We start from the raw sequence: 25,739 nt of genomic DNA on the forward strand, positions 1-25,739 counted from the left end.
ACTTCACAGGATGTGACAGTGTCGTTGACCAAATCGAGAGCATGAATATTAGTATTTAAGATGAGCAATGAAAGCTCATAAAATAATAAATGCTTCTCAAGCATGGTTAACCTCAACATGAGTCTGATTACACTAAGTGTGTTTTATTTCATAATAAGCTTACTAATATGTAAATGTCTGTGACGAATATTAACTAAGTCGTCTTTGGGGCTTTTCAAAAGAAGTATGACTTGTTCCCTCTGCTTAAAAATATTTTTAGTATAGTCCTTCTATTGAATAGTATTCAGCGAATGTTCGATAGAAAATAACAATATTTTTCATTTATTGATTTATTTCATTTTTCCTCAAATATATGTTTTTAATTGGTTCTTTTTTTATTCCAGCACTTAGCTTATAACTATCAGGGTTAAAATATCACCCTGGCTATAATGGCCACAACTTATCTTTAACTATAGATTTTCCAAATTTCTAATTATTTTACCCAGGTCACATTGGGTATAAAAATTATTAATTGATGCCTGGTCTATTTGGCTCCATCTATCTGCTGATAGACAATGCATTAATCTGCTTATATTAGCTCCTAGCCTCTGTAGATATTAATATGACCCTTTGTTAATGAATCTTTTAAATCTATACAACAGCCCCTATGAAGTATTTTCTCTAGTCTTTAAAAATAGGAAGTAAATGAAGATTAGAAAGGTTATTACCTTGTTTATATTATCAGAATACATTCAAATGTTGTGATATCATATTTAAACTGCTGTTATATATAAAAAAGACCATATTTTAACCTATTTTAAGATCCTCATCTCTATTTCTAAAATAGGCAAATACTTCTTAAGCATTCATATATCTTTTGAAATATTTAGACAAAAGTGGTGCTATTTCACTGTACTTCAAAATCTGTGTATTGTGAATTACACTTATCACGTTTTATAATCATTATTAATTTATATGAACATTATATATTTATCTAATTTGCTCATTCAAGTAATCTTTTTTGTAGAGTGTAACCCATTTAAACTGCTTATTTAAAGAGTCATAGTTAATTTTAGGTCATAATAGCCAACAAATATAATTAATTTGCTGAAGTTAATTCTAAAGTAAAGAATGTTACAATAGACCAATATTTCCAAATGTAATATTGCCTGTGACAATAAAAAAATAAATAAAACATTCCATATACTAGTGTAAGATTTTCAGTCATTATATTCCAATATTTGCAAGAAGTTAGATTAACCATACCCTTCACTAAAGTCCCAGCAAGGTGTCATATAACCTGTGCCTGGTGCTTAATGCATCCAGGGGCTCAAAAGCTTTCAAGAGCAGCCTACGTTCGCACTGCTTTCCATTTACCTTAATTCTGAAGATGAATTGTTATCCTCTGGGAATTGACTCCCATTGGGAATGGAAGTGTATTAAGTGCTGACACTCTATGCAAGATACTTCCAAATAAATAACTTTCTACCTCTACCTGAGACCCCCCTCACATATTTCAGATCACCTTCTACTCCCTGTTCCAAGCACCACAGTTGTTTATGACCCGCTTCTACTGTTCTTTGCATTTAAGTACTCCCTGAATATCAGTCCATTAAATCTTAGTTATCAATCCCTACTCCTAATGGAACTGTAGGGTATATTATTTTCAAAGATTCGGGTACAGAAAAGATCAGCTCCCTGGCCTGTCATGCTCTGCAGGAATCTTTCTCTCAATAGCACCATATGGCTGGGAAATTTATTGTAAGAAAATAAATGTGATTGATCCAACCATAAGAACTCGACTATACCAAAAATAGCCAGATGATTACTCTGAAGACATAGCCAAGCAAAGTCTGCATTGTGTCATTTAATCTAAAATTTGTAAATCTTTCCCTATCTTTTTTGCTGTCTATATGGAATTCAATATCTCTCTTCTCTGCATCTTCCAAAAAGAAAACAGAAGAAAAGCACCTTACAAAATAATTTTTAAATCTATAGGAATATAAATTGACCAATATAAAGGGAAAATAAATTGAAGCTTTTGCTTTGACTCTGTGGCAAAAGTGGACTCTGGCAAAAAAAAAAAAAATATTATTCTTTACACAGAAAAATCTTACACTAAAGGAAAAAAATTATACTCTTATCAGCTGAGTCAATTTTTTAATGTCAAGAAAAATAATATTTTATATCTGAATATATAATAATATAGATGTTCATATACTTCATATCTCTATCCATCACTGCCTCTACATCCCTCTCAATGTCTATATCTATATATGCCACTCATTTTGGAAACTCTCTGATTTTCAACAATTACTAGATTTTCCAGCCTCATTAAAAACCATTTTTGTCAATGTCTCTAGCAAGAAATAAGTAATTACTTTCAGAAAATTTGCAGGAGTTGGAGGAAGAGGTAATTTATGCCTAGCATTAGGGTGCTTTATAATATCTGCATAGAAATCCTAGTGAGTTAACATTTATACCATATGACAGATGAGGAAATTAAAACTTAGAAAGGCTATGTAGTAGCTCCAAATCATAGGACTCTTATGTGGTAATACAGTGAGTCTAACTCATGTCTTACTCCCAAGATCGTGCTCTGTTATTATACCAATCTACCTTTTCAGATAAACAGTTGACACTTGAACAACATGGCTTTGAATTGTGAGGGTCCACTTATACGTGGGTTGTTTTGATAAAGACACACTGCAGCACTATATAATCTGTGGCTGGTTGAATCCGCTGACATGGAACCACAGATACTGAGGGCAAACTGTAAAGTTATACTCACATTTTTGACTGCGAGGGGGGTGGCCTTCCTAAGCCCAACGTTGGTCAACTGTACATTGTATCCCATCACTACTAAAAGGAAAAGTGACCTTTGAAATTATTTTTGGTGCAGGTAGACAAGTGAAGAATTTTTAACCCATGCAAATAAGAAGAGTAAGTCATCACTGGTGGGTCTGTAACTGTTTGCTTTGGTTCTTTTTGAGAACATCCACCTGTCAAAATACAAGTATGACTTGTGTAATTAACATTATTAGTCTTTGTCCATGAAATGTCTAGAAGAGAACCCAGAGCAGTCCTTAAGTGAGGGCTTACAAAAAGGCTGGAGTTTTCCCTGATTTTGGTTTTTTTATATGGAATTCTGACAATTTATTGAGTCCTAGGAAGTATCCCAAGGGAAACTACCTTCTACCACACAGACGGTCTCACATTTTCCACTTACTCTCTTCTGTAGTTACTAATATTCTACTCAGTTAATTTGCTTATTTAGCTCTATCCTGGTTTTAATTATGTACGTTAGTTTCTAAAAATGTCCACTTCCCTGTTATCAACTGCACATAATGTATGTTCTTAATAATGGTGCAACAATAAAATAAAAGCAACAATAGACAAGTTGGAACATATTAAATTTAAAAAGTTTCTGCACAGCAAAAGAAACAATCAACTGAGTGAAAAAAAAATTACCTATGGAACAAGAGAAACTATGTTCAATCCATATATCTGATAAGCATTTAATTTTCAAAAAAAAGGAACTCTGGTAACTCAATAGTGAAAAATAACCCAACTTAAAAATGGGCAAAGACTTGAATAGACTTTTCTCCAAAAAAGACAAACCAATGGCCAGTGAATCCATGAGAAGGTGTTCTATGTCACTAATCATAAGGGATGCAAATCAAACCACCATGAGATGTTATCTTCATACCTATTGGAAGGGCTGTTAATCAAAATAACAAAAGACAAAAGTGTTGGCAAGGATATGGAGAAACTGGAACCTTTGCAAGTTGTTTGTGGGCAGGTAAAATGGTGTAGCCACGGTGGAAAACATTTTGGAGGTTAAAAATAGAATTATCATATGATCCAGCAATTCCTCTTGTGGGTATACAACCAGAAGAATTGAAATTAGGATCAAGGAGATGTCTTTCACTCACATGTTCGTTGCATCATTATTTACAACAGCCAAGATACAGAAACAACCCAAATATCTATTGATAAATCAGTGGATCAAGAAAATGTGTATACATACACTGTAATATTATTCAGCCTTAAAGGTACTTATATGAGGTATCTAAAAGAGTCAAAATCATGAATACAGAAAATACAGTGATGGTGGTCAGGGGAAGGAGAGAAGGGAGGAAATGGAGAGTTGCTCACTGGTTGCAAAGTTGTAGTTACATAAGGTGAATACATTCTGGAGCTTTGCTCTGCAACTTAGTTCCTACGGTTAACAGTGTTGTGCACTTAAAATATGTCAAGAGGGTAGACCTTATGTTAAGTATCCCTACCAAAATTCATTCATTAATTTAAAAAAAAAAAACCAAAATTGTTTAGTTTCCGTTCTTTATCCTTGAAAATGTCACATAATTTAAATGCATAAGAAATTCTTAGAAATATTTCACTTTCAGACTTAGAAAAAAACCCTCCAAATCTTACACTTGCGTCTTGCTTCTTATAAGACAGCATGGGAAGTTCTATAAATATATATGTATTAAGGCCTGTACTGCTATATCTTATAAAAATGATACTTCTGATTTTGACAACATATTTCTAAGACAATCTCAAAAATTATTTAAAATGCTTTATTTTGACATGTAAGAGTTTAAAGGGATAAGTAAAATAAAGTGAAAACCTGATTTCATAAAATGTTTGTAATTAAAATACACATTCATAGCACTCAATTTTATTATTTCTTCCAGTAAAATGTTCCTAAAATGTAAATGCTGGTAGATAGTAATTTATTGACTCAAGAAATTATGGCTAGCTAGTTCAATTTTGTGATAGAGAAATATATAGAAAAATGCATGACCAGCATTAAAAGAAAATGAAAATACAGAGCTGAAATTAAAAACCTGTCTCATAAGCATCATCATAAAGGACAAAGAAAACTAGTTTTCAATTACTTGGTGCCTAAAATTAATGTCTAACAGGAAGTGAACTGCAGATTGGTATTTAGGATAACTGTATAAAAGGAATGGAGAAATTTTGGTAGACCTTATCCAGGTCATTAAATCCAGTGTTCTTTTCTCTTTTTCTCCTTGAAGAATTTTATTTTTAAATTTTTGCTCATCATGACGATTGTCCTAGTCAGACCAAGTATGGACACTGATGTACTGGGAGTTGGGGCCTGGATAAGGTCCTCCTTCCTCACGGGATCTACTCATATGTGAACTCACTGATTGAAAGAGGAGTAAGAAGATTCCTGGGACAACGCTCTAATGTTGTCCAAAAACTGGGCTCAGAGCAATGGGCATGTCTAAGGAAAGGGCCCTTAAAACCTCAGGGGCCCCTGCAAAAACTTAGATTGATAGGAGATACAAATGGGTATAACAGATCAGACTTGGGAGAAGAGTCATTCCAAGTGCACCTAGACCCAATCCCCACACAATCTGCTGTGGCATGTACAGGCCAGGGGAGGAAAGGGTCTGAGTGTTTGCCTGTAGAGAGCTTACCTAAGAAATGCTACAATAATGACAACTACGGAATGGTAAAAAAACATTTGCAAATGGTGCGACTGATGAAAGTTTAATTTCCAGAATATATAAATAGCTCATATAACTTAATAAGAAAAAAAAAAAAACCCAATCCAAAAATGGGCAGAAGACCTAAACAAGCAATTCTCCAAGGAAGGCATACAAATGATCAATAGGCACATGGAAAAATGCTCAGTGTCACTAATTATCAGAGAAATGCAAATCAAAACTACAATGAGGTATCACCTCACATCAGTCAGAACGGCCATCATTCAAAAGTCCACAAATGATAAATGCTGGAGACGGTGTGGGGAAAAGGGAACCCTCCTACACTGCTGGTGGGACTATAGTTTGGTGCAGCAGTTACAGAAAACAGCATGGAGATTCCTCAAAAAACTAAAAATAGACTTACCGTATGATCCAGCAATCCCACTCCTGGGCATATATCCAAGGGGAACTCTAATTCAAAAAGATACATGCACCCCAATGTTCACATACACTATATACAATAGCCAAGACATGGAAACAACCTAAATGTCCATTGACAGAGGACTGGATAAAGAAGTTGTGTTATATTTATACAATGAAATACTACTTAGCCATAAAAAAGAATAAAATGTCATTTGCAGCTACATGGATGGACCTGGAGATCATCATTCTAAGTGAATTAAGCCAGAAAGAGAGAGAAAATCACTCATTGAAAAAAAAAAAAAAAGAAAAGAAAAGAAAAGAAAGAAAGGCCCCTATGAACTCATCTACGAAACAGAAACAGACTTAAAGACATAGTAAATAATCTTATGGTTACTGGGGAAAGGGGGTGGGAAGGGATAAATTTGGAAGTTTGAGATTTGTAAATATTAGCCACTATATATAAAAATAGATTTTAAAAAGACAGATTTATTCTGTATAGCACAGGGAACTATATTCAATATCTTATAATAACCTTTAATAAAAAAGAATATGAAAATGAGTATATGTATATACATGCATGATTGGGACATTGTGCTGTACACTAGAATTTGACACATTGTAACTGACTGTACTTCAATAAACAATAAAATTAAAATAACCCAAATAATCATTCAAAAAAAGAAACGCTACAATAGTTCCAAGAGTTCTAAATAACTTGGCTGTAACCTAAAATCCATCATTAGCCTCCCCACTCCATCCACATCCCTTTCACCAAGTAATAATTTTTAAAAAGGACAGTGCATTTTTCTTAAAACTTCATGATACAATTAGAAGACGTACAGTGATGACAAAGGATGTCTAGCAGTAAAGTGAGAACAGCCCATGGGGTGATGTTGGTGCCAGTGCAGTGGGTGTCTCATGCTGGAAATAACCCCAGTTCTTCTCTGCCTGCTGCCAGTAATGGCTGCTGTATAGTCATTGGGCCACTGACCACCATGCAATGGCAATAAAAAGAATGACATTAATATATTAAACGTATAAGATGTCCCTTGGCTGTATTTTGGAACCTTGAATCCCAAATCATTTGGGAGAGGGATTTTGCAAAGGATTTAACTTCATGTATGAGTAAATAGGAAGACAAGACCCTAAATATCTTAAGTACACTAGCTGAAGAAATAAAATCGTTTTAGTGTTGTCCTGAAAATTCCACAATCTTGTTTTTCAATCCTTTAATCTATTTTTAATATTTCAAGAATTCTATCCTTTCTACCTATGAAAACCGCTTTTTGTTTGCTTGTTCTTTTTTAATGCATTGCTGATTTCACAGAGTTTTCTGGTGCCTTTGTTTATGATGAAAGTTTAGTTGTATATATGTGTACATGCATGACTGGGACATTGTGTTGTACACCAGAAATTGACACATTGTAATTGACTGTATTTCAATTAAAAAAAAAAGAAATTTTAGTTGTAAAGTTGAGTATGGGGGGGCGTGTGTGTGTGTGTTCAATACTTACAGGTCTTTCTAGCAGAATCTTCCACGAAAAGAGAAGAGATGTCTTCATCCACGCCTGCTTCATTTCTTGCAATGCAAGTGTAGGCTCCTGTATCTTCATAGCGCACGTTGCTAATATGAACCTCACTGCCATTTGCTGAAAAAAGAAGGCAAATGCAACTTGTCAACTACAGTTTCAGCTTTGGTAGAGTGATTTCCGATTACATAGCCAAACAGTTATCTTAGCTTGTCCTAATTAAACTGTTTTCCTTCCTCCTTCCATGCTTTGGAGACATGCCAAATTATTCCAAGTGCATTCAAGTGTTTCATAAACTATGCTGTCATTCTATTACAGAGATCCGAATACTCTATCAAAGGCACAGACACCATATTTTATATTCTCTTCCTATTTCCTGCATAGTATAAAAAGTGTCACGTATGGATAACCATCATTTCATTTATGTATTTATTTTTAATATTCAGAATCCATTTTGTCCTCAGCGATTGTGACAGTTTTAATTCATACCAATGTGGTTCATTTGCAGAAGAATATATGTGAAAAGATATGCCATAAAGGAATTAAGTGAGCTCATTATACAAGTATAATATTTGAAAAATGCCATTTTTCAAGTGTATTATTGAGTCTGCTTTATATAACTGCAATTATTAGGCATGGAAGGCAGAAAGAAAATAATGCATGATTTGTTTGCAAGATTTTCAGTCTTTTGCCTGAAATACCTAAAGTAAACAATATTTTATATGGAAACTGATGTGGTCCATGCTTAACAAAGGGTTAAGTGAATGATTAATCCAACTTCTTAATCTTGGTTAAATATTATTTTAAGCTAATCCCTGAATAATGAATTGTATTCTCCAAGCTGGAAACCAGGGTATAATTAACCATTTCCTGTATGTTGGCAATATATGAGGTGCTTTTACATAGATTATTGCTTAATTGGCCCAGATAAGAACTAATGATCAGAATCTGAGACTCAGAGAATGATCTTACGCACACTGCTACCCTCAAAGGTAAGGGCTGGACTCCTGTTCTACCAAACCCTAAGGGTCAGGGTCTTCCCTGCTCATTTGTGTAGGTTTTCATCTTTTCTTTTACTTGCCTTTCTTTCTTTGTGTGTGTGTGTGTGTGTGTGTGTGTGTGTGTGTTCTGTGATACCCAATCACAAGAACACCGTACGCCATGTGCAGTAGCAAGGGACATGACACATTGTGATGGATAAGGGACACATGATTGTTTGGGGAAAGAAGATAGAAAATGAATAGGAAATGAGCTTAAATGTCATTCCTAGGAGCCACTGGCTCTCAAGGGGTGTGTGTGGGATTTGGAGAGGTGGGAGCTTTTGGAGCTGTATGATCACTTAAATCACTTGAAACTCTTTCTTAGTTTACTGCACATCTTCATTCCCCTCATCCTTTGTTGAGATTCACTATTCCAAAACAGTTGGCAGTGTTGTTGTTGTTGTTGTTGTTTTGTCTGAAATAGGCCAGATGGTAAATATCTTAGACTTTGTAGGGTATACAGTCTCTGTGGTAACTAGTCATCTTTGTCCTAATATAGCATGAACGCAGCCACAGACAAGACTGTAAAAATTAAATGTGGCTGTGTTCTAAAGAAACAAAACAAACAAAAACAAACAAAAAAGCTAACAAATAAACAAAAAACAGGCAAAAATTGCTTTATTTACAAAAATAGGCAACTTTCCAGGTTGGTCTGTGGTTATTCATTTGCAGACCCTCAGCTCTAAAAGATGGGGACTGAACAGTGTTTTAAGCCCAGATCAGCTTCTTTTACATGAAGGGTGGTCCTCTCCAAAGAACATATTTTTCTTTTAAGACCCAAACACTTAACAATGGAAATTTCTGGAATTTTTGAAACATCCAATTTAGTCCTGCTTCAAATTCTCTCATCTCAATATCCTTATGCTCTTGGAGTGTATATGCCCCACTTTCTTCCCCTCTTTCCCTATGTAATCTAGCATTTCTAGATGTTTTCTACTCTATTGCCAGAATTACCAATTTCCTGGTCCATTTATCATCCTGACATGTCTGCCCTTTAGAACTAGAACAAGATGACATATCTCTGCATCTGGTGTCCCTGTCTCTAATTTTTTGATTAAATCACTAGACTATTCATAAGCAAATTTACAAATGTTCAAATTCACAAGTTTCAATTTGCAGGATGTCACTTGCTATTTATTTCACTTGACCTTTATGGTTGCATTTCATATCCCACTCCACTTATATTTCAAATCTTTACTCTTTGTTTGATGCTTCCCAGGATAATACTAACTTCTCACTCTAAGCAGGAGGTCCTGCTCTTTAAATCATGAAGTGCATAGAAGGGATTAGAAATCATTTCACGATATATAAGTGTATCAAATCATCAAGTTGTATATGTTAAACTTATGCAAGTTTATATGCCATTTGTAGTTCAACAAAATCTGGGGGAAAAAAAAGAAAAAACTTCATCCCCAAACTTCCTGTTTCTATCTACATCTTCACTTGTATTTCCTTCTCAAAGTAAATTTTCTCTGTTTCTTCCCAAGGCAAATCTGCCTCTTTTCTTGTTGATCTCTACAGGAATTTTTTCATCCTTCCCCCAGTCCATTATCCATATTTTTTCCTCTTTCACAATATCCTTTCAAACCAATACATTGTCCAAGAAGAAAGAAATATCTTCCTTAATCCTAAGCCTTCCCACCAGCAGCCACTATCTTCTTTTTATTCCTTTAAAAACATGGAAAGAGATTTTTATAATTCTTACCTCCTTTTTCATCTCTAAGCCAACAGAAGACTGATTTTCTAAATGCTATAAAGATGAACTAACCACTAACCCATAAAGATACTGCAATGACCTTCCTCAACCTTTCCACGCACCCAGCGTGGTTGAGCCCTTTCCCATCTTTGGCTTTCTTTCCTTGCCTTCTGTAACACCACCTTGTTCTCCTGCCTCTTTGTAAATTATTAGTCCCATCCTCATCCATCATGATTTCCCTGCCAATACAATGTCTCTGCTTTTTCAGAATTTTACTGCTTCTCCTAAACATATCATCCCATCTATGCCATAGCTAGACGTGGACCTCACGTGGAAATGCCAAATAAGCATCTGATAAATAAGTGGATAATTAAATAACTGGAAATTGGTAATATGTAACCATATATAAAGTCACATGGAATTGCACACTCTTGTGCATCCAGATTTATTTCTCAGGCTGTGCTCCCTGCTCATCTTTTATTATTTGTCATAGTTTCTCAAAATTTAACCTATTTTTTTCTTACTTTTAAAAATGAGAATAGCTATTTTACGAAGTCTTCCACTCTTTTAATGTTGAGTGTAGGGTATAACCAACTTCCCAAACTGGCCTTCCTGTATATTCCTGGGAGCAAAGATATAATATGTTCTTATAATAAGGTTTGCTGCTATTAAATGGCCAAGAGATGACAAAAACTGAAAGCTAAATAGCCTTTTCTTCAATTTAATTTCTGATAATCAGATCAATCCTCTTCTCAGAGTACAGACCCCAAGATGTAATCAGTAGATGTAAACATGTAAATTTGTTGGACCTACTTACATTAACACAGAGATTGCTAGGATTCAGGTTTTAAAAGTCAAAAATACTTCCTCACGTCACTTTTGATTTGCAAAAATAAATTTAATTTTTTAATTACATAAAAATGTATACTGATAAAGTGTATCAACTAAGTTGAATAAAAAGGGCAGTCTATTTTTACAGAAATAATTTTAAAATGAAAATGTATTCATTTCTAACAGTATGAATTGAAGGAATTTAAAGACCTGGAATAAGGAATATAATGCCAAGCAACACATACTCCAGTAAAATGACTGGCTTTGTACTAACCTTGACAATGGAAATATTCAAGCATTTGTTTACTTACCAGTGTAATTAACATATATGCAAATACTTTTGCATTATTTAGACTATCTGACATTACAAAGATTGGTTGCTTTTTCACATACCACACATCTGTGATTTTTATCATCTGAATAATAATTGAATAATTATATCTACACATTCGAATGTTGGAACATACATAGCATATTTTATATATTAGAGTGTAAGGACTTCATAACTTTAAAACAACATAAATGTGAGACATGTTTGGTAATGTTTTGATTTTTCTCTCTCTTCATTTGCAAGGTATGCTGCAGAACAGTCACTAAAGAATTTCTATATTATTGACACTTTCTGTAATACATATTTTAATGTATGATTTAACATTTAAATGGTCTTTTCAGGAACATATTCAATGAAGAGATCCAATTATTCTGTTCAGCATATCTGCTGTAATTCAGAGGACACATTTTTTTTAAAAAAATTTAATATTTTACTCATCACAAAAATAATGACATAACTAATCATTATGACAAGACTATTATTTAAAACACTAAAAATCTTAAAGGACTCTATTTCAAATATGATGTCTTAGGTACAACCATGTTTTTTTCATATTCATGACATTCTTTTGCCACCAAGACTCATTTTCTCATTTCTCCAAAGAACGTAAAATGTGTTATAAATTTTAGAATGAAATGTCTACATTGTCATTTAAAAGGAAAAAATGCAAGTGAAAAGCACCTTGAAGCGTGAGCTGCTTGGACAGCTTGGGTGTAATATCAATGCCATTCTTCAGCCAGCCAAGCTGAGGATTTGGTATGCCCTCGGCGTGGCATCTAAGGCTGGCAGTCACCCCAGGTTCTCTGGCCTGACTCTCTGGATACACCCGGATTACTGGAGGAACTACAAGAAGAAGTGGAAAAGAAAGTAAATTAGTGATACCTCGATGCTGTTTGATTTTCCAAAACAAGCAAAGAAAAATTGCAATATGTGGACATAACAATGATATATTTTGATGATGTTATATATTTCCACAGATCTTCATTTCCAGATAATGTTATCCACTAAAATGTACCAGCATTCCCTGGATAAAAGCTATTCTGAGAAGGCTCCAGGGAAGATAAAAGCTAAGCCTGGGATATCTTGATTCAACAACTAAAGAAGCTCTTAAGGAATGATAGAAACATATCAAAAAATACAAAACCAGTTTAAAGGGGTTCTCATTTAACAAACAGGAAATAATGTGAGCATTAAGATAATTACCAATTCTAAAGGAGGGAATTACATAAGGATGTATGAGTTCAGTCATATAAATAAATATATATAAATATATATTCATATATCTAAATACGGGAGAGAACAAAAAGCTTTTCCTTACTATAGTATCTTAAAAAATAAAGATAACAATTCCATTTACAGTACATCCAAAAATTAAAATACTTAGGAGTTATTTCCACCAAGAAGGTGCAACACTTTTATGCTGGACACTAAACAACCTGTTGAAATAATTTAAAGAAAACCTAAATAATTGGAAAGACACCATGTGTTAATGGATTTAAATAATTAATTGATGAGATACAAGGAATTGGTAAGATGGAAGTACTCCAAAACTGATCTATAGACACAATATAATCACTATCAAAATTCCTAAGTGCGTTTTTTTTTTTTTGCAGAAATGGAAAAGCTAATCTTCAGATTCACACAGAATCATGGGGCCCCAAAGAGCCACAACAGTCCTGAGAAGAAGAGTGAAACTGAAGTTCTCCTATCTTCTGCTTTCCAATTATATTACAAAGCTGTAGTAATCAAAATAACGTGGTACTGGCATAAAGATAAAACTTATGAATCTATGGAATTAGAATAAGGAGCACAGAGATAAACCCATACATCTATAGTCAATTGATTTTTGACAAGGATACTAAGAAATAGTCTTTTTAAGAACTGATGCTGGCACAACTGGTTATCCACATGCAAAACAATGAGTCTGGACACAAACCTCACACCCTAATGAAATCCACTCAGAATGAACCAAAGACCTAAATGTAGGAGCTAGAAAAGTAAAACATTCAGAAGAAAGCATAGGGGTAAATCTTTGTGACTTTGTATTTGACCTGAGTTTCTTAGATATGACCCCAAAACACAAGCAACAAAAGAAAAATAGGCAAATTGGACTTCATTAAAATTAAAGATTTTGGAGCATCACAGGACACTATCAAGAAAGTGCAAATACAACTGACAGAAAAGGGAAAAATGACAAGTGATATCTGATGAGACGAGTATCCAGAGCACATAATGAGCAGTTACAACTCAGCAACCAAAATGCAAATAACCTCTTCTGCACAGCAAAGGAAACCATCAACTAAATGGAAAGGTAACTTACAGAATGGGAGAAAACATTTACAAATGAGTATCCAAAAAGGAGTTAATATCTGAAATATGTATATATATATACATTAAAAAAATCATACATGGGGGAAGATATAGCTTAAGTGGTAGAGCACGTGCTTAGCATGCACAAGGTCTGGGTTCAATTCCCAGTACCTCCTCTAAAATAAACAAACAAATAAATAAACCAATCAAGCAACGAGCCAACTTAATTACTTCCCACTGCCCTCTTCCACAAAATAACCTTATAACTTAGTAGGAAAAAAAAAAAAAACTCAGTTAAAAAATGGGCAAAGGGTCTAAATAGACATTTTTTTCCAAAGAAGACATATAATGGCTAACAGATGGATCGCATGATGCACAATATCACTGATCACCAGGGAAATGCAAATCAAAACCACAATGAGATATCATTTTACAACTGTTAGGATGTTTATTATCAAAAAGATAAGATAGAACAAACGTTGGTCAGGACATGGAGAAAAGGACCCCCTTGTATACTCTTGGTGGAAATGTAAATTGGTGCAGTCACTGTGGAAAACAATACGGAGGTTCCTCAAGAAATTAAAAATAGATCTAGTTCCCAGTCAATACATTCCCCCTTTTTGCTTAAGTAAGCCTTAACTGATACAGATTCCTTCTGAACTTTAGCCTCACCAGGAAAAATTAGATTTGATTTATGTCTCCTCTGTGACATGTGTCGGTTACTCTAATGATAGAAAATAATATCGTCAGCAGCAGTACCTTAAGAGTGAAAATTATAATACATTCATAGACAGTGTAGAATGTGCTGAAAGCTTCATAGTCATGGTCATTTAAAGATGAGTCACAGAGAGGTTAATGACATCCACAGGTCACACAACTTGTTACAGTGCAGAGTTGAGATTAAAGTCCAGGGAGCTCTGACTTCTGGGCTAGTTCAGTCTACATTTCATGCTGGCCCTAACCAACCTGGCTGATCATGGTCTGTACCAGTCCCTGAAATGAGCCAATAAGAAAGAAAATCTAATGGGTATTAATAACAAGTATGTTCCAAATTTGACTGGTCAGGGCTTTCTATAGCAAAACATTTTTTAAATTTTTATTTTATATTAATATTATATATACAAATACCTGATGATCCAGCAACCCCACTTCAGGTGATATTGAGGTGGGAAGCCCCATAAAAAAGACTGGTAGGACCTCCTGCCAGCACCATCAGGTACCCTGGCCCAGCAGCTTTATCTCATTTTTTGCCTCTGAAATGGCTTACCCCTAGAATTCTATTGGTTCCCTGAGCTAACTCCTGATTGGTCCATTTGTAGTGCTTCATTTGCACAGAGCTCATTCCTGATTGGTCAATTTCCCTCACTCCTGATTGGTCCATTTCTCTCACTCTTGATTGGTCCATTTCTACAAAGCTTGTTCCTAATTAGTCACCTTTGTTGTAACTTTTTTGCATATGATGTTACAAAATGTTGCAAAGTCTAGACTGGCAGTCTATTAAAGACTGTGTAAACCTACAGATGGGGTCCAGAGCTTGGAGTGTTAACTCCTCTGGGCCTGCTGGCATAATAAACCTGAGCTCTCCAACTCTCCGACTGCTGCTTGGTCTCTTGCCCGGATCCAAGTTGCTGTCACAACTGAACTGTAACACAGAGCTGTAACACTGAGCTGTAACATTGAGCTACAACACTGAGCTGTCACACGCTTTTCTGAAACAATATAACCAAAGGAAATACAACTATTATCTTAAAGACACAGTTGTATGTATGGACATCTCTCTCCTCTTCAGAGCAGCATTATTCACAATAGCCAAAGTATGGAAACAACCTAAGTGGCTGTTAATGGATGAATGGGTAAAGAAAATGTGATATTACTCAGTCTTAAAAAAAGAAGGAAACCCTGTCATTTGCAACAACACAGATAAACCTGGAGTGCATTATGCTAAGTGAAATAAGCCAGACAAAGAATCACTTACATGTGGAATTAAAAAAAGAAAAGTTTAACTTCTAGAAGCAGAGAGTAGAAAAGTGATTGCCAGGGGCCAGGGAGAATGGAGGAAATTGGGAGATGTTGGTTAAAAAGGCAAAAACTGTCAGTTATAAGATGAGTAAGGTCTGAGGATCTAATGTACAACATGGTGACTACAGTAGATAACACTGTAGTGAATAATTGAAACTTGCTAAGAGAATAGAATTTAGTTCCACACACACACAAAAGGCTAACAAAAAGGCATATTATTCAATTCAAATGTGGGCTATTGATTTGAATAGACATAGACGTGTCTCCAAAAGTAGGCAAAGAGCCTTATAATAAGCTCATCAAAAGATGTCAAAGTTCACTAGACATCACAGAAAGGCAAATTAAAATCACAGTGTGATACCACTTATACACACTACAGTGGTTATGAAACAACAAAATAAATACGGAAAATAATATGTATAGAAATTGGAACTCTGGCACATTGCTGCTGCTGGCAATGTAAAATGGTGCAGCCACCGTGGAAGACATCAGTGGTTCCTCAGACCATTACGTGCAGAATCTCCACGTGATTGGCAATGTCAAGCCTAGGTTTATACAAATGATGAATGAAACAGGTTTTCCATCATAAACACGTATGTGAATATTCATAATAACCACCAAGTGGAAATGATATAAACAACTACCAACCAGTGAATAGAAAAATAAAATGTGTAACCATACAATAAAATATTTTGGTAATAAGAAGGAAAGAAGTACTGATATATGCTATAACATTCTGCTGCGATATCATGCTAAGTGAAAACAGCATGACCCAGAAGACTACACGCTGCGTGAGCCTGTTTTCTATGAAATGTCCAGAATGCGTAAATGAATCAGGATAGAAAGCATGTTCATGGTTGTGGGGGGCAGAGGGGAGGGAGAAGTGGGAAATGACCGCTTAATGGATATGAGCTTTATTGGGGGGATAATGAAAACGTTTTAGAATTAGCGGGATGGTTGCCCAACATTTTAAATGTACTGTAAGCCACACTTTAGAACGGTTTGAGGTTATGTGTATTTTACTTTGATAGAGAAAGAAAAGAAAGATGAAGAAAGGCTGAAGAAAGTTTGTGGATTAAAAGATACTAAAAAGAAATATTAAAGAAATGCGAACTGGGATCCAGAATGGATGCCGGGCCAGGAAAAATGAGCTACAAAGTTATTATTGGAAAGATTGTCAACAAGTCAATATGGATTGTAAACTAGATCATGAAATTCTATCAGTGTCACACTTCCTGATTTGATAACTGCATTTCGATTGGGTAAAAAACTTTCTTAAAAAATTCTGAATTAATTAGTGGTAAAAATAAAAATTATATCAAACTTATTCATATATATACATATATGTGTGTATATATATATATGTGTGTGTGTATATATATATAATCACTGACATTAACAATGAGATGGCTTAAACACAATGCTACACATAAAAAAGTGAGAATCAATAGACTAAACATGATATCTGGACCACCTGAGAAATTTCTGCTTCCAATAATATTGGATATGTGATTCTTATCAATTCTGATCAATCATCTTTCTGATTAGAACTTAAAATCCTGGTCACCTGTATACGTTATAGTGAAACTGCAGAACAGCAGAGAAAAGGAGAAAAATCATAAAAAGCAATCTCAAGAAACAAAATGACACACCAAAGAATAAAAGTCAGACTAAAAGTTAAATTCTTACAGAAATGCTGAAAACAAAAGTGAGATTATAATCAACTTCATGCCAGTACATAACTTTAAATAAAACTAACGTATTTCTAGAAACACAAACTTCTGGCTGCCCTATACAAAAATTATTACAAGAAATAGAGACTCTTATTACATTAATAAAAATTTACTACTAAAATAATAGTAAAATAAATTTACTAAATTTATTAAAAAATTTTTTTCAAAGAAAACTGTTGAATACCCAATCTATAGAAGAAATAACACCAACCTCATACAGACTTCTCTAGAGAATAGAAAAGGGGTGTGGAGTTTCTTTGGAATTGTTAAAATATCTGTACAAATCCACTGATAAACTCCTGTCTTCAAAAGGTGGAGACCAATTCTTCTCAACTTATGTGTGACTGGACTTAATGACTCACTGTTAATTAATAGAATATGGTGGATTGTGGTGCACGATACCCAATATTAGGTTATAAAAGGTATAGTAGCATCTTCCTATGTCTTCGGCTCACTTGCTGTTGGAGAAGTCAGCTGCCTGGTCATAAAAATACTCCATCAGCCTTACAGAGATGCTTATATGTCAAATGACAAAGAGAGGCCCCACCCCACAGCCAGCAAAGAACCAATAGTCATGAGGAGGGAGCCATCTTGGAAGTGAATCCTCCCGCGCCCACTGAACTTTCAGATCACAGCAGCCCTGGCCAATATATTGATCAAAACCTCAGAAAAGACCTCATACCAGGACCACTTAGCTAAGCTATTCTCAATTTTTTTTATCTCATTTATCTCTTATCTCCATTTGCCCATTATCATCTCAGAAAATAATAAAATGTTTCTTGTTTGTAGCAACTAAGATGTAGGTTAATTTATTATGTGCTAGTAGATAAATAAATAAAATTCCCAATTTGTTTTGAGGACCATACAAGCTTAATATCAAAATCAGACAAGGGCATTATTTAAAAAAAAGAATAATTATTGGTCAATTTCATTTGTGAAAATAAAGATGTCCCCCAAATATATATCAAACAAAATCCAGTATAATATAAAAGTGATAACATGCCATGAAATATTTGTCTATTTATAGATACTCAAAAATTATTCAATATAATTTACTACATAATTAGTTTAAAGGAGATAGACAATATGATCTCAATATAGACAGAAAAGTCATTTATTTTCAGCACACAAAAATGAGCAAGTGTTTTCCTTATTGTGATAATGGATATCCTAAAATATACAGCCAACATCTGTAAATATATGACGGAGTAAAATAAATACAAAAGAAAGTACAGATGAATTGTCAGAATAAGTAAATTTAGTAAGCTTGGCATGATGCAATTATACTTGTAAATATCAGCAAGAAACATTCAAAATATCTTAAATAATACAAATTTTATAAAGCAAAAAACATATTGCATATCCATGAATACATCTAACCAATAAATGGTGTCCAAGTCCTTTGTAAGAAAATTCTAAAATGTGGAAAAATATTGCTTAAAAAATGAAATAAGACTTAATAGATGGCGGAATAAAACATATCTGTGGTCTCTGTAGTGATTATCTCCTCTGGCTTTCATTATATTGATTTCAGCCATCAGAAGTTCTTTGTTCATTTGTCTTACCATTCCTCAGTCAGCTAAACCAGTTTTTATAGAAACCTAAATATGCCTGTCACCTGAATGCTTTTATTTATTTTACTAAAGCATCATAAATGGATTACCCAATACCTGTGACAAACTGTAAAGTGATACACTGATACAGAATGAGAAAATGAGGCTCACACTCTCAAGTGTACACCGTTCAGTAATGGAAGCCAAGGAACACAAAACTGGAAGACAATACATTATGTCCTGCAGTTGAGCTGATAAGGATGTGATGGCTCCAGAGAGAAAGGAGTGCTCAACACAGAACACTTTAAAAGAGTGTTGGAATTGGATTTTGAAGTGTTTTTAGGGGTATAACAAGTATTACATGTATTCATACTGAAAACAAGCTATTCTAGATAGCTGAATTTTGTAAATTTTGGAGGGTGATCCTTTCATAATATTTAACATTTAAGATGTATATTTGTTTTTATAAAAGTCTTACATGAATTACAGACCTCATATTTGGAAACTTCTATGATAATGAAAACACTGTTTTGTTTGGTATCATTTAATGACATTCAGACTGAGGCAAAGGAGTTTGCCAAATGTTATGTGATCTTGACACATTTGAAAATCTTTTTGAGATTTCTTTTTCTTTCTCTTTTTGTTATTGAAGTATAGTTGATTTATAATGTGTTAGTTTCTGGTGTATAGCATAGTGATTCAGTTATACATACATTTATATATATATATATATATATATGAATATATGTATTCTTTTTCATTATAGGTTATTACAAGATATTGAATATAGTTCCCTGTGCTATACAGTAGGACCTTATTTATCTATTTTATATACAGCAGTGTGTATCTGCTAATCCCAAATTCCTAATTTATTCCTGCCTCTCTTTCCCTTAAATAACCATAAATTTGTTTTCTATGTCTGTGAGTCTCTTTTTGCTTTGTAAATAAGCTCATTTGTATCATTTTTTAGATTTCACATATAAGTGATACCATATATTTGTCTTTCTCTGTCTGACTTATTTCATTCAGTATGATAATCTCTACGTCTATCCATGCTGCTGTAAATGACATTAAATAGCATACTTTGAAATAACAAATGTGTTTTCAAAAATAGCTCTCATAATATTTCTATACCTGCTGGCCTGGTGACAGCATATGTTTAGCCTCTTGATACATCTAGCACTGAGTCATTCTTGTGGCTTTTTATTTTATTGGACATTAAAACAAATAGCTTTTTAAAGAGATATTTTAATACTTCCAGCAAACCTACATCACCAAAAGACCTGGAGGAAAGAGATGCTTTCCAAATTCTGACCTAATCTCTAACCACTTAACAACATGGGAGTTAGGGGATGAGCTTTTTAAAAAGACTTATAGAGAGAGCCAAATGGATAACTACTTTCAATAAATATTTAATAAGAGAAAGTGTATCTTGTTACAGAACTGACAGCCAAACTGAGGCTCAATGCTGTATGCGACATTCTTTGGAATAACACAAACTTGAGACAGCCTAAATATATTTGAAAATTAGTTTGAAAGGAAGCACATCAAATATCTCAGTGATAACAACAGTTTCTACATCATTGATATTAGAAAATATAGACATTATATGGGTTACCTATACTGTCTCTGATACTCCCCAAAGATAACTGTTCAAATAAGGTGCTCAGTTCCCCGCCGCAACCCACCTTCCCCCGGCATTCCCAGCTGTTTCTGCTTTATTGATATACTTGTGCATGAATTGAAAGGGAACCAGTCAACAATAATTTTTGTCATATTGGAGTTCTATACTCAATAGGTAATAAAAATAATTTGGAAAAATAATAATACTCTCATGTGACATGCTTCTTATTCAGTGTACTAGTATCAAATGATGGTCCGAAAAGAATCTCTGAATTCACATCACACTGATGGATAAGTGATTGGCACAACAATGTTTAACCTCAGTGACAAGACACACATTTAAACGTAGCTTATTTTTCCCAGGATACATATTATGAAATATAAATGAGGATTGATGGCAGCCTGAATTAAAAAGTCAATAATCCTCCAGAGAACGTTTCAAGCCAATTGTTACAGTCGTTCTTAGTTAGGAAGTGCACTCCATGAACTTGTCTTTTCTTCCAATTGGCAGTGCATTAAAAACAGAAACTGTAAGGATGAGCAAAGGGTTTCCACATTGGATTTAGAACCCAAGTGGCGTTCATAAAGATCTTTAGGTAAAGCTCTTCTTATTTTAAACAAAAGCTAATATTTAAAAGTGTCTATTTACTGAAAATTTCTTAATTTCCCAAGTGATATTTGAGTCTTACTAAAATATCTCAGCAATTTAAATGGTTGACTTTATTTGAAAACTATTTGGTATAATAGTATATCAAATAAAGTCAAATAATATTAATATTTAATAATATAATATTACAAACACATTGAATGGTTGAGACTACATATGATTCAATTTTATTCTTTACATATAACTCAATAAATGTCTGTGACTTAAAATGGAAGATATACAAGAAGGTCTAACTATATGAATTTTGTTCATGAATAAAATTTAAGGAAAGTATACAATCAGATTTGCTTATTTTGAGTTTTAAGAGAATAATTTACAAATATTTATTGAGCAACTTCTGCATGAAGCATGATGTGCTAATGACATCCTCTCTGCATCTCTCACGTGTTCACACTTACTTATTAACATGACTGAGCGTGGAGTTTGGGTTTTGAAATTAGCCAAAGGGAACACTGGAAATAACCGGCCTTAATCGTCTTATCTGGTACTGATCATAAAATAAGTGTCCCCAGTGAAGTGTCTACTGCTATGTGGCTACTTGGAATCTAAACATAAATTCTGAATTAGGCTTCATGTAGTAATAGATAAGGTGTATTTAAGATCCTTGAAAAATCGTGTTTTAAAATGTAAAGGGAAATAAATTATCAGTGCATTTATAGTATTTTGGAGAAGTACTAATAAATCATTTCAAGCAGACGTCACATCTCAAGGAAACTGAACTATTTCTTTCTATTACCCAGTTAAACAGTATAACACCATGTGACTAAATTGAACTAATATAATAAAACTGTAATTTATGTAACAGTTATTAGAGCATAAAGTGTAAATAACTGAATACTCCATATGGAAAGGCTAGTTCCTCTAAGAATATGTACATAAAGCTGATACTTTTTAATGGTTATAGAAATTAGAAATCGAAATGTGATTCTGATGCAATATTAAATTAAAAATAAAAATAGACAACTTACAGAAAATAAAGTATAATTAGTATAATTATGTCTCTGGAAATTTGGAAATCTATATAGAATCAGTTAAAAACATTTATTAGCTCAAAACCATAAAGTATTTAAGAATAGATATAAAACTGGGTACTAACGGTTGATGGATATATTTCTCAAAAGTCCATAATAACTTTATTGAACTGGAATAAACCAGTGTGTTTCCCAGTATTAGGAAAGATTTAATAGAATTCTTCTCTAATTAAAAGAATCCTAATCCTTTTAATTAGGTCTATTAAAAGATCTAACAGAATCGTTTCATAATAGAAAGTATGAAATCCTTTCAAGTATTAGATCTAGAAAGGATCTAATGGAAAAATATGCATAATTACAATACCAAACTCTGCCTTTTTTTTCATCCTGCAACTTTCATTCTGCGATCTTTCTTTAGAAGTCGCTGCCCGATTGCCAGAAAGTATGCAGACCCCGGGTACTTTGGAAGACTGAGTTTAGACTTAGGAGACAGAGATCACTGACCCAATACAGTGACTGCATTCTGACTGAAAACAAAAGTGAATTTAAGGTGAACGGTCAGGTCAGAGGTATGGAAACAAAAAGACACTGATTATTTCTTTTCCCTTTCCTTGATGCGATTACCCCATATTCTTTTGAAGGACTCTACCAATGCTCTTCCACAGATTATTCACACAGCTGCACTGTGAGAAAAGATTCTAGGAGAGCCTGAGGGTAAGAATGTGAATGTCCCTGAAGTAGCGCGGACTCATAGCAGTTTCTGGATTGTGCTGTTTGTATTATGACTTCCTTTGTCATTAAAGCAACTTTCCTATGAAAAATTACAGACTGGGTTTAATAAATATTTTAAATGCGACTGAGCCTGCCCGGTGCCTTTTGTCTCTGACATTATTAAAGCCATCAATTTCTCTTTAACTTTGTCCCTAAGCACTCTTTTTATATTCATGACTTTCACACTGCCTCTCGTCAATATTACAAAACTCTCTGATCACGTGATCGCAGCCTTCGTTAAAGTGCAGAGGAGGCAACAAACATTTGAAGGCAAAATAGAAATGAACAGAAACACACTTACGGTCATAAACTTTTCAGATTTTTTTTTTATTATTATTATTAGGTCTTCCTAGTTTTCCTACAGTACTGTGACACACCACTATTTTTTAAGCTATTTTGAAAGGGACAGCAGTTCATCCCAGTTTAATTAACTAAGTCTATTCTAGTAATCCTTAAACTTAGATACCCTTTTAACCCCCAAATTCAATTATTAAAAGCCAGCATTTTCAGAAATGCTCTCTGAAACACAGAGGAAAACAAAGCTGAGGCATTCAAGACAATCATAAATAGGATGTTGTTTTTCTAAATCTATGAAAAAAAGAAAACAATAATTAATGAGAAAAATGAAGTTTAATGCATGGCACATGAGGGATGCAGTTTTTTTTTTTTATTTAGACTTTATTTACTTTGATTTTATATATATATATTTAAATTTATTTATTTTTTATTGAAGTACAGTCAATTACAATGTGTCCATTTCTGGTGTACAGCACAATGTTCCAGTCATGCATATACATACATATATTCATTTTTATATTTTTTCCCTTAAATGTTATTACAAGATATTGAACATAGTTCCCTGTGCTATACAAAAGAAATTTTCTTTTCAAATCTATTTTTATATATAGTGGCTAACATTTCTAAATCTCAGACTCCCAAATTTATCCCTTCCCATCCCCTTTCCCCGGAAACTGTAAAATAGTATATATTTAATTCAAATAATTTGTCAAGAGATCTCAAGTTAATTATATGAGGCAGGGACTGTACAGTGAATATATTAGAGTAACCCCATCCAACCTGAAAAGTTGAATGCATTTCTACTGTTGCTCTATGCTCTAAAGGAAAACATACCCAATTTCTCTGAGTCTCACTTTCTCCATTTGTAGAATTGGAAACCCTTTCTAGGATTAAACGGACTAAAGGAAACAATGTACGGCCAGTTCATTGCTATACATAAGTCAGCAGGAAAATGTTAGGTGTCTTAACGTACACACTTTGCTTCTGGAAATCATGTTTCTTGCCTGTTATAAACAGAATGATGGGGGCTTCAGAGGGGAAAGGCACATACTTTCAGTAGTCAATACTAATTGACTGGGGCTTCTTAGAGACCTAAACCGGTAGTAGCCTAAATCCATGAATGGATTCAATAGGAATGGAAGCTATAATTAATCAGCAATATCTATCAAAACTAAAGAAAAGGAAATGAAAACAAGACCCATGCTTTGTCAACTTGCTTAAGGTTCAGGATGCAAAATATAACCCTATCTAAATCCAACATATGAATAGATTGATTCAAAGCTGCGTCTAAAAAAATTGTAAACAGAGCAAGTGTATCTTCTAAGCTTTTCATCAATGACATTTGCACTCCATTAGTCATGAAACTAGTAAATGTATATACACCCTGCAAAAGGCGATTTTTTTGTGTATGACTAGAAGTGAAAAAAAAAAAAACACTGCATTAGTTAGAGCTTAAAAAGATAAGGAAAACATATGTCATTAAATACAATAAAAATATGTGGCAAAAATATATATAATTTTAGAAGGTTTGTTTATAACTTTTCTTATACTTATTACTCCAGCTAGCCTTATCTTTTTTCAACATTTGGGTAAGAAATTAAAGAATTTTAAGAATATTGTAAAACTACAAAGTATAAAACATCTTGCATCAAACAGAATTACTCAAGAGGCAGATTTTAGATCCTAACCTGAAACTAGCTAGCTATGTGACTTTGAGAGACTTACTCCAACCCTTCAGTGCCTGTTTCTTCATCTGAAAAGTGAACGTTAATGGAAAAGAATCTGAAAAGAAAATTTATATGTGTATGTATCTATATGTATAACTGAATTGCTTTCCTGTACATCTGAAACTTACTTTGTAAAATCAATGACACTTCACTTCAATAAAAAATAAACATAATGAATTGTGATTATTTAAAATAAATAGACTACATAAGACATTTATGGCACAATCAAGAGTAAAGGCTATAAACAGGCCATTCATAGAAGGAATCAAAGGGTCTAATGAGTATGTAAAACCATCCTTACCCATGTAGTAATCAATAACATTGAATTTACTTAAAATGATAATCATTTGCCAAATTAAAATGATTCATAACATCCATTTAAATTTGTGGAAAATGGACCCTCTCATTGGTTAGTTTTGAGAACAGATTCCCACAAAATGTTAGCACAGTAATCTAGCATTATCTGTTCAAAAAAAATAAAAAACGGAATCTTTTAATTTAATATAACCCATCAGACATCCCTTTTACTACTGGATTTCTTGTCTTGCTACAGAAATGCTTACACACACACACCACCATCCACAGTTATAGAAATATTTTCCTCAATAATTAACTCCTAGTATTTTTTTTTCTTTTTAACACAATTATATTTAAGATTAAATAACAATCTAGTAATTTACAATCCAATTTTTAGGGGTTTTTTAAATTAACAAAAAAATTTTAAAGAATTTTTTTTTGTTGGGGAGGTCATTAGGTTTATTCATATATTTATTTTCT

General features: G+C 33.6%; 1 protein-coding gene across 3 annotated transcripts in view; it reads right to left on the reverse strand.

The window, feature by feature from the left end:
- Positions 1-25,739, reverse strand: part of FSTL5 (follistatin like 5) — a 663,480-nt gene that overhangs the window by 118,734 nt on the left and 519,007 nt on the right. For all 3 annotated transcript variants that reach the window (XM_064487260.1, XM_064487220.1, XM_010986860.3), the window contains exons 9-10: positions 11,973-12,134; positions 7,379-7,513 (exon numbers count right to left, since the gene is read on the reverse strand). In XM_064487260.1, the coding sequence (XP_064343330.1) occupies positions 7,379-7,513; positions 11,973-12,134 (297 nt within the window). The remainder of the gene's footprint in view (positions 1-7,378; positions 7,514-11,972; positions 12,135-25,739) is intronic.

This window comes from Camelus dromedarius, chromosome 1, assembly GCF_036321535.1.
Source record: "Camelus dromedarius isolate mCamDro1 chromosome 1, mCamDro1.pat, whole genome shotgun sequence".
Taxonomy (NCBI): Eukaryota; Metazoa; Chordata; class Mammalia; order Artiodactyla; family Camelidae; genus Camelus; species Camelus dromedarius.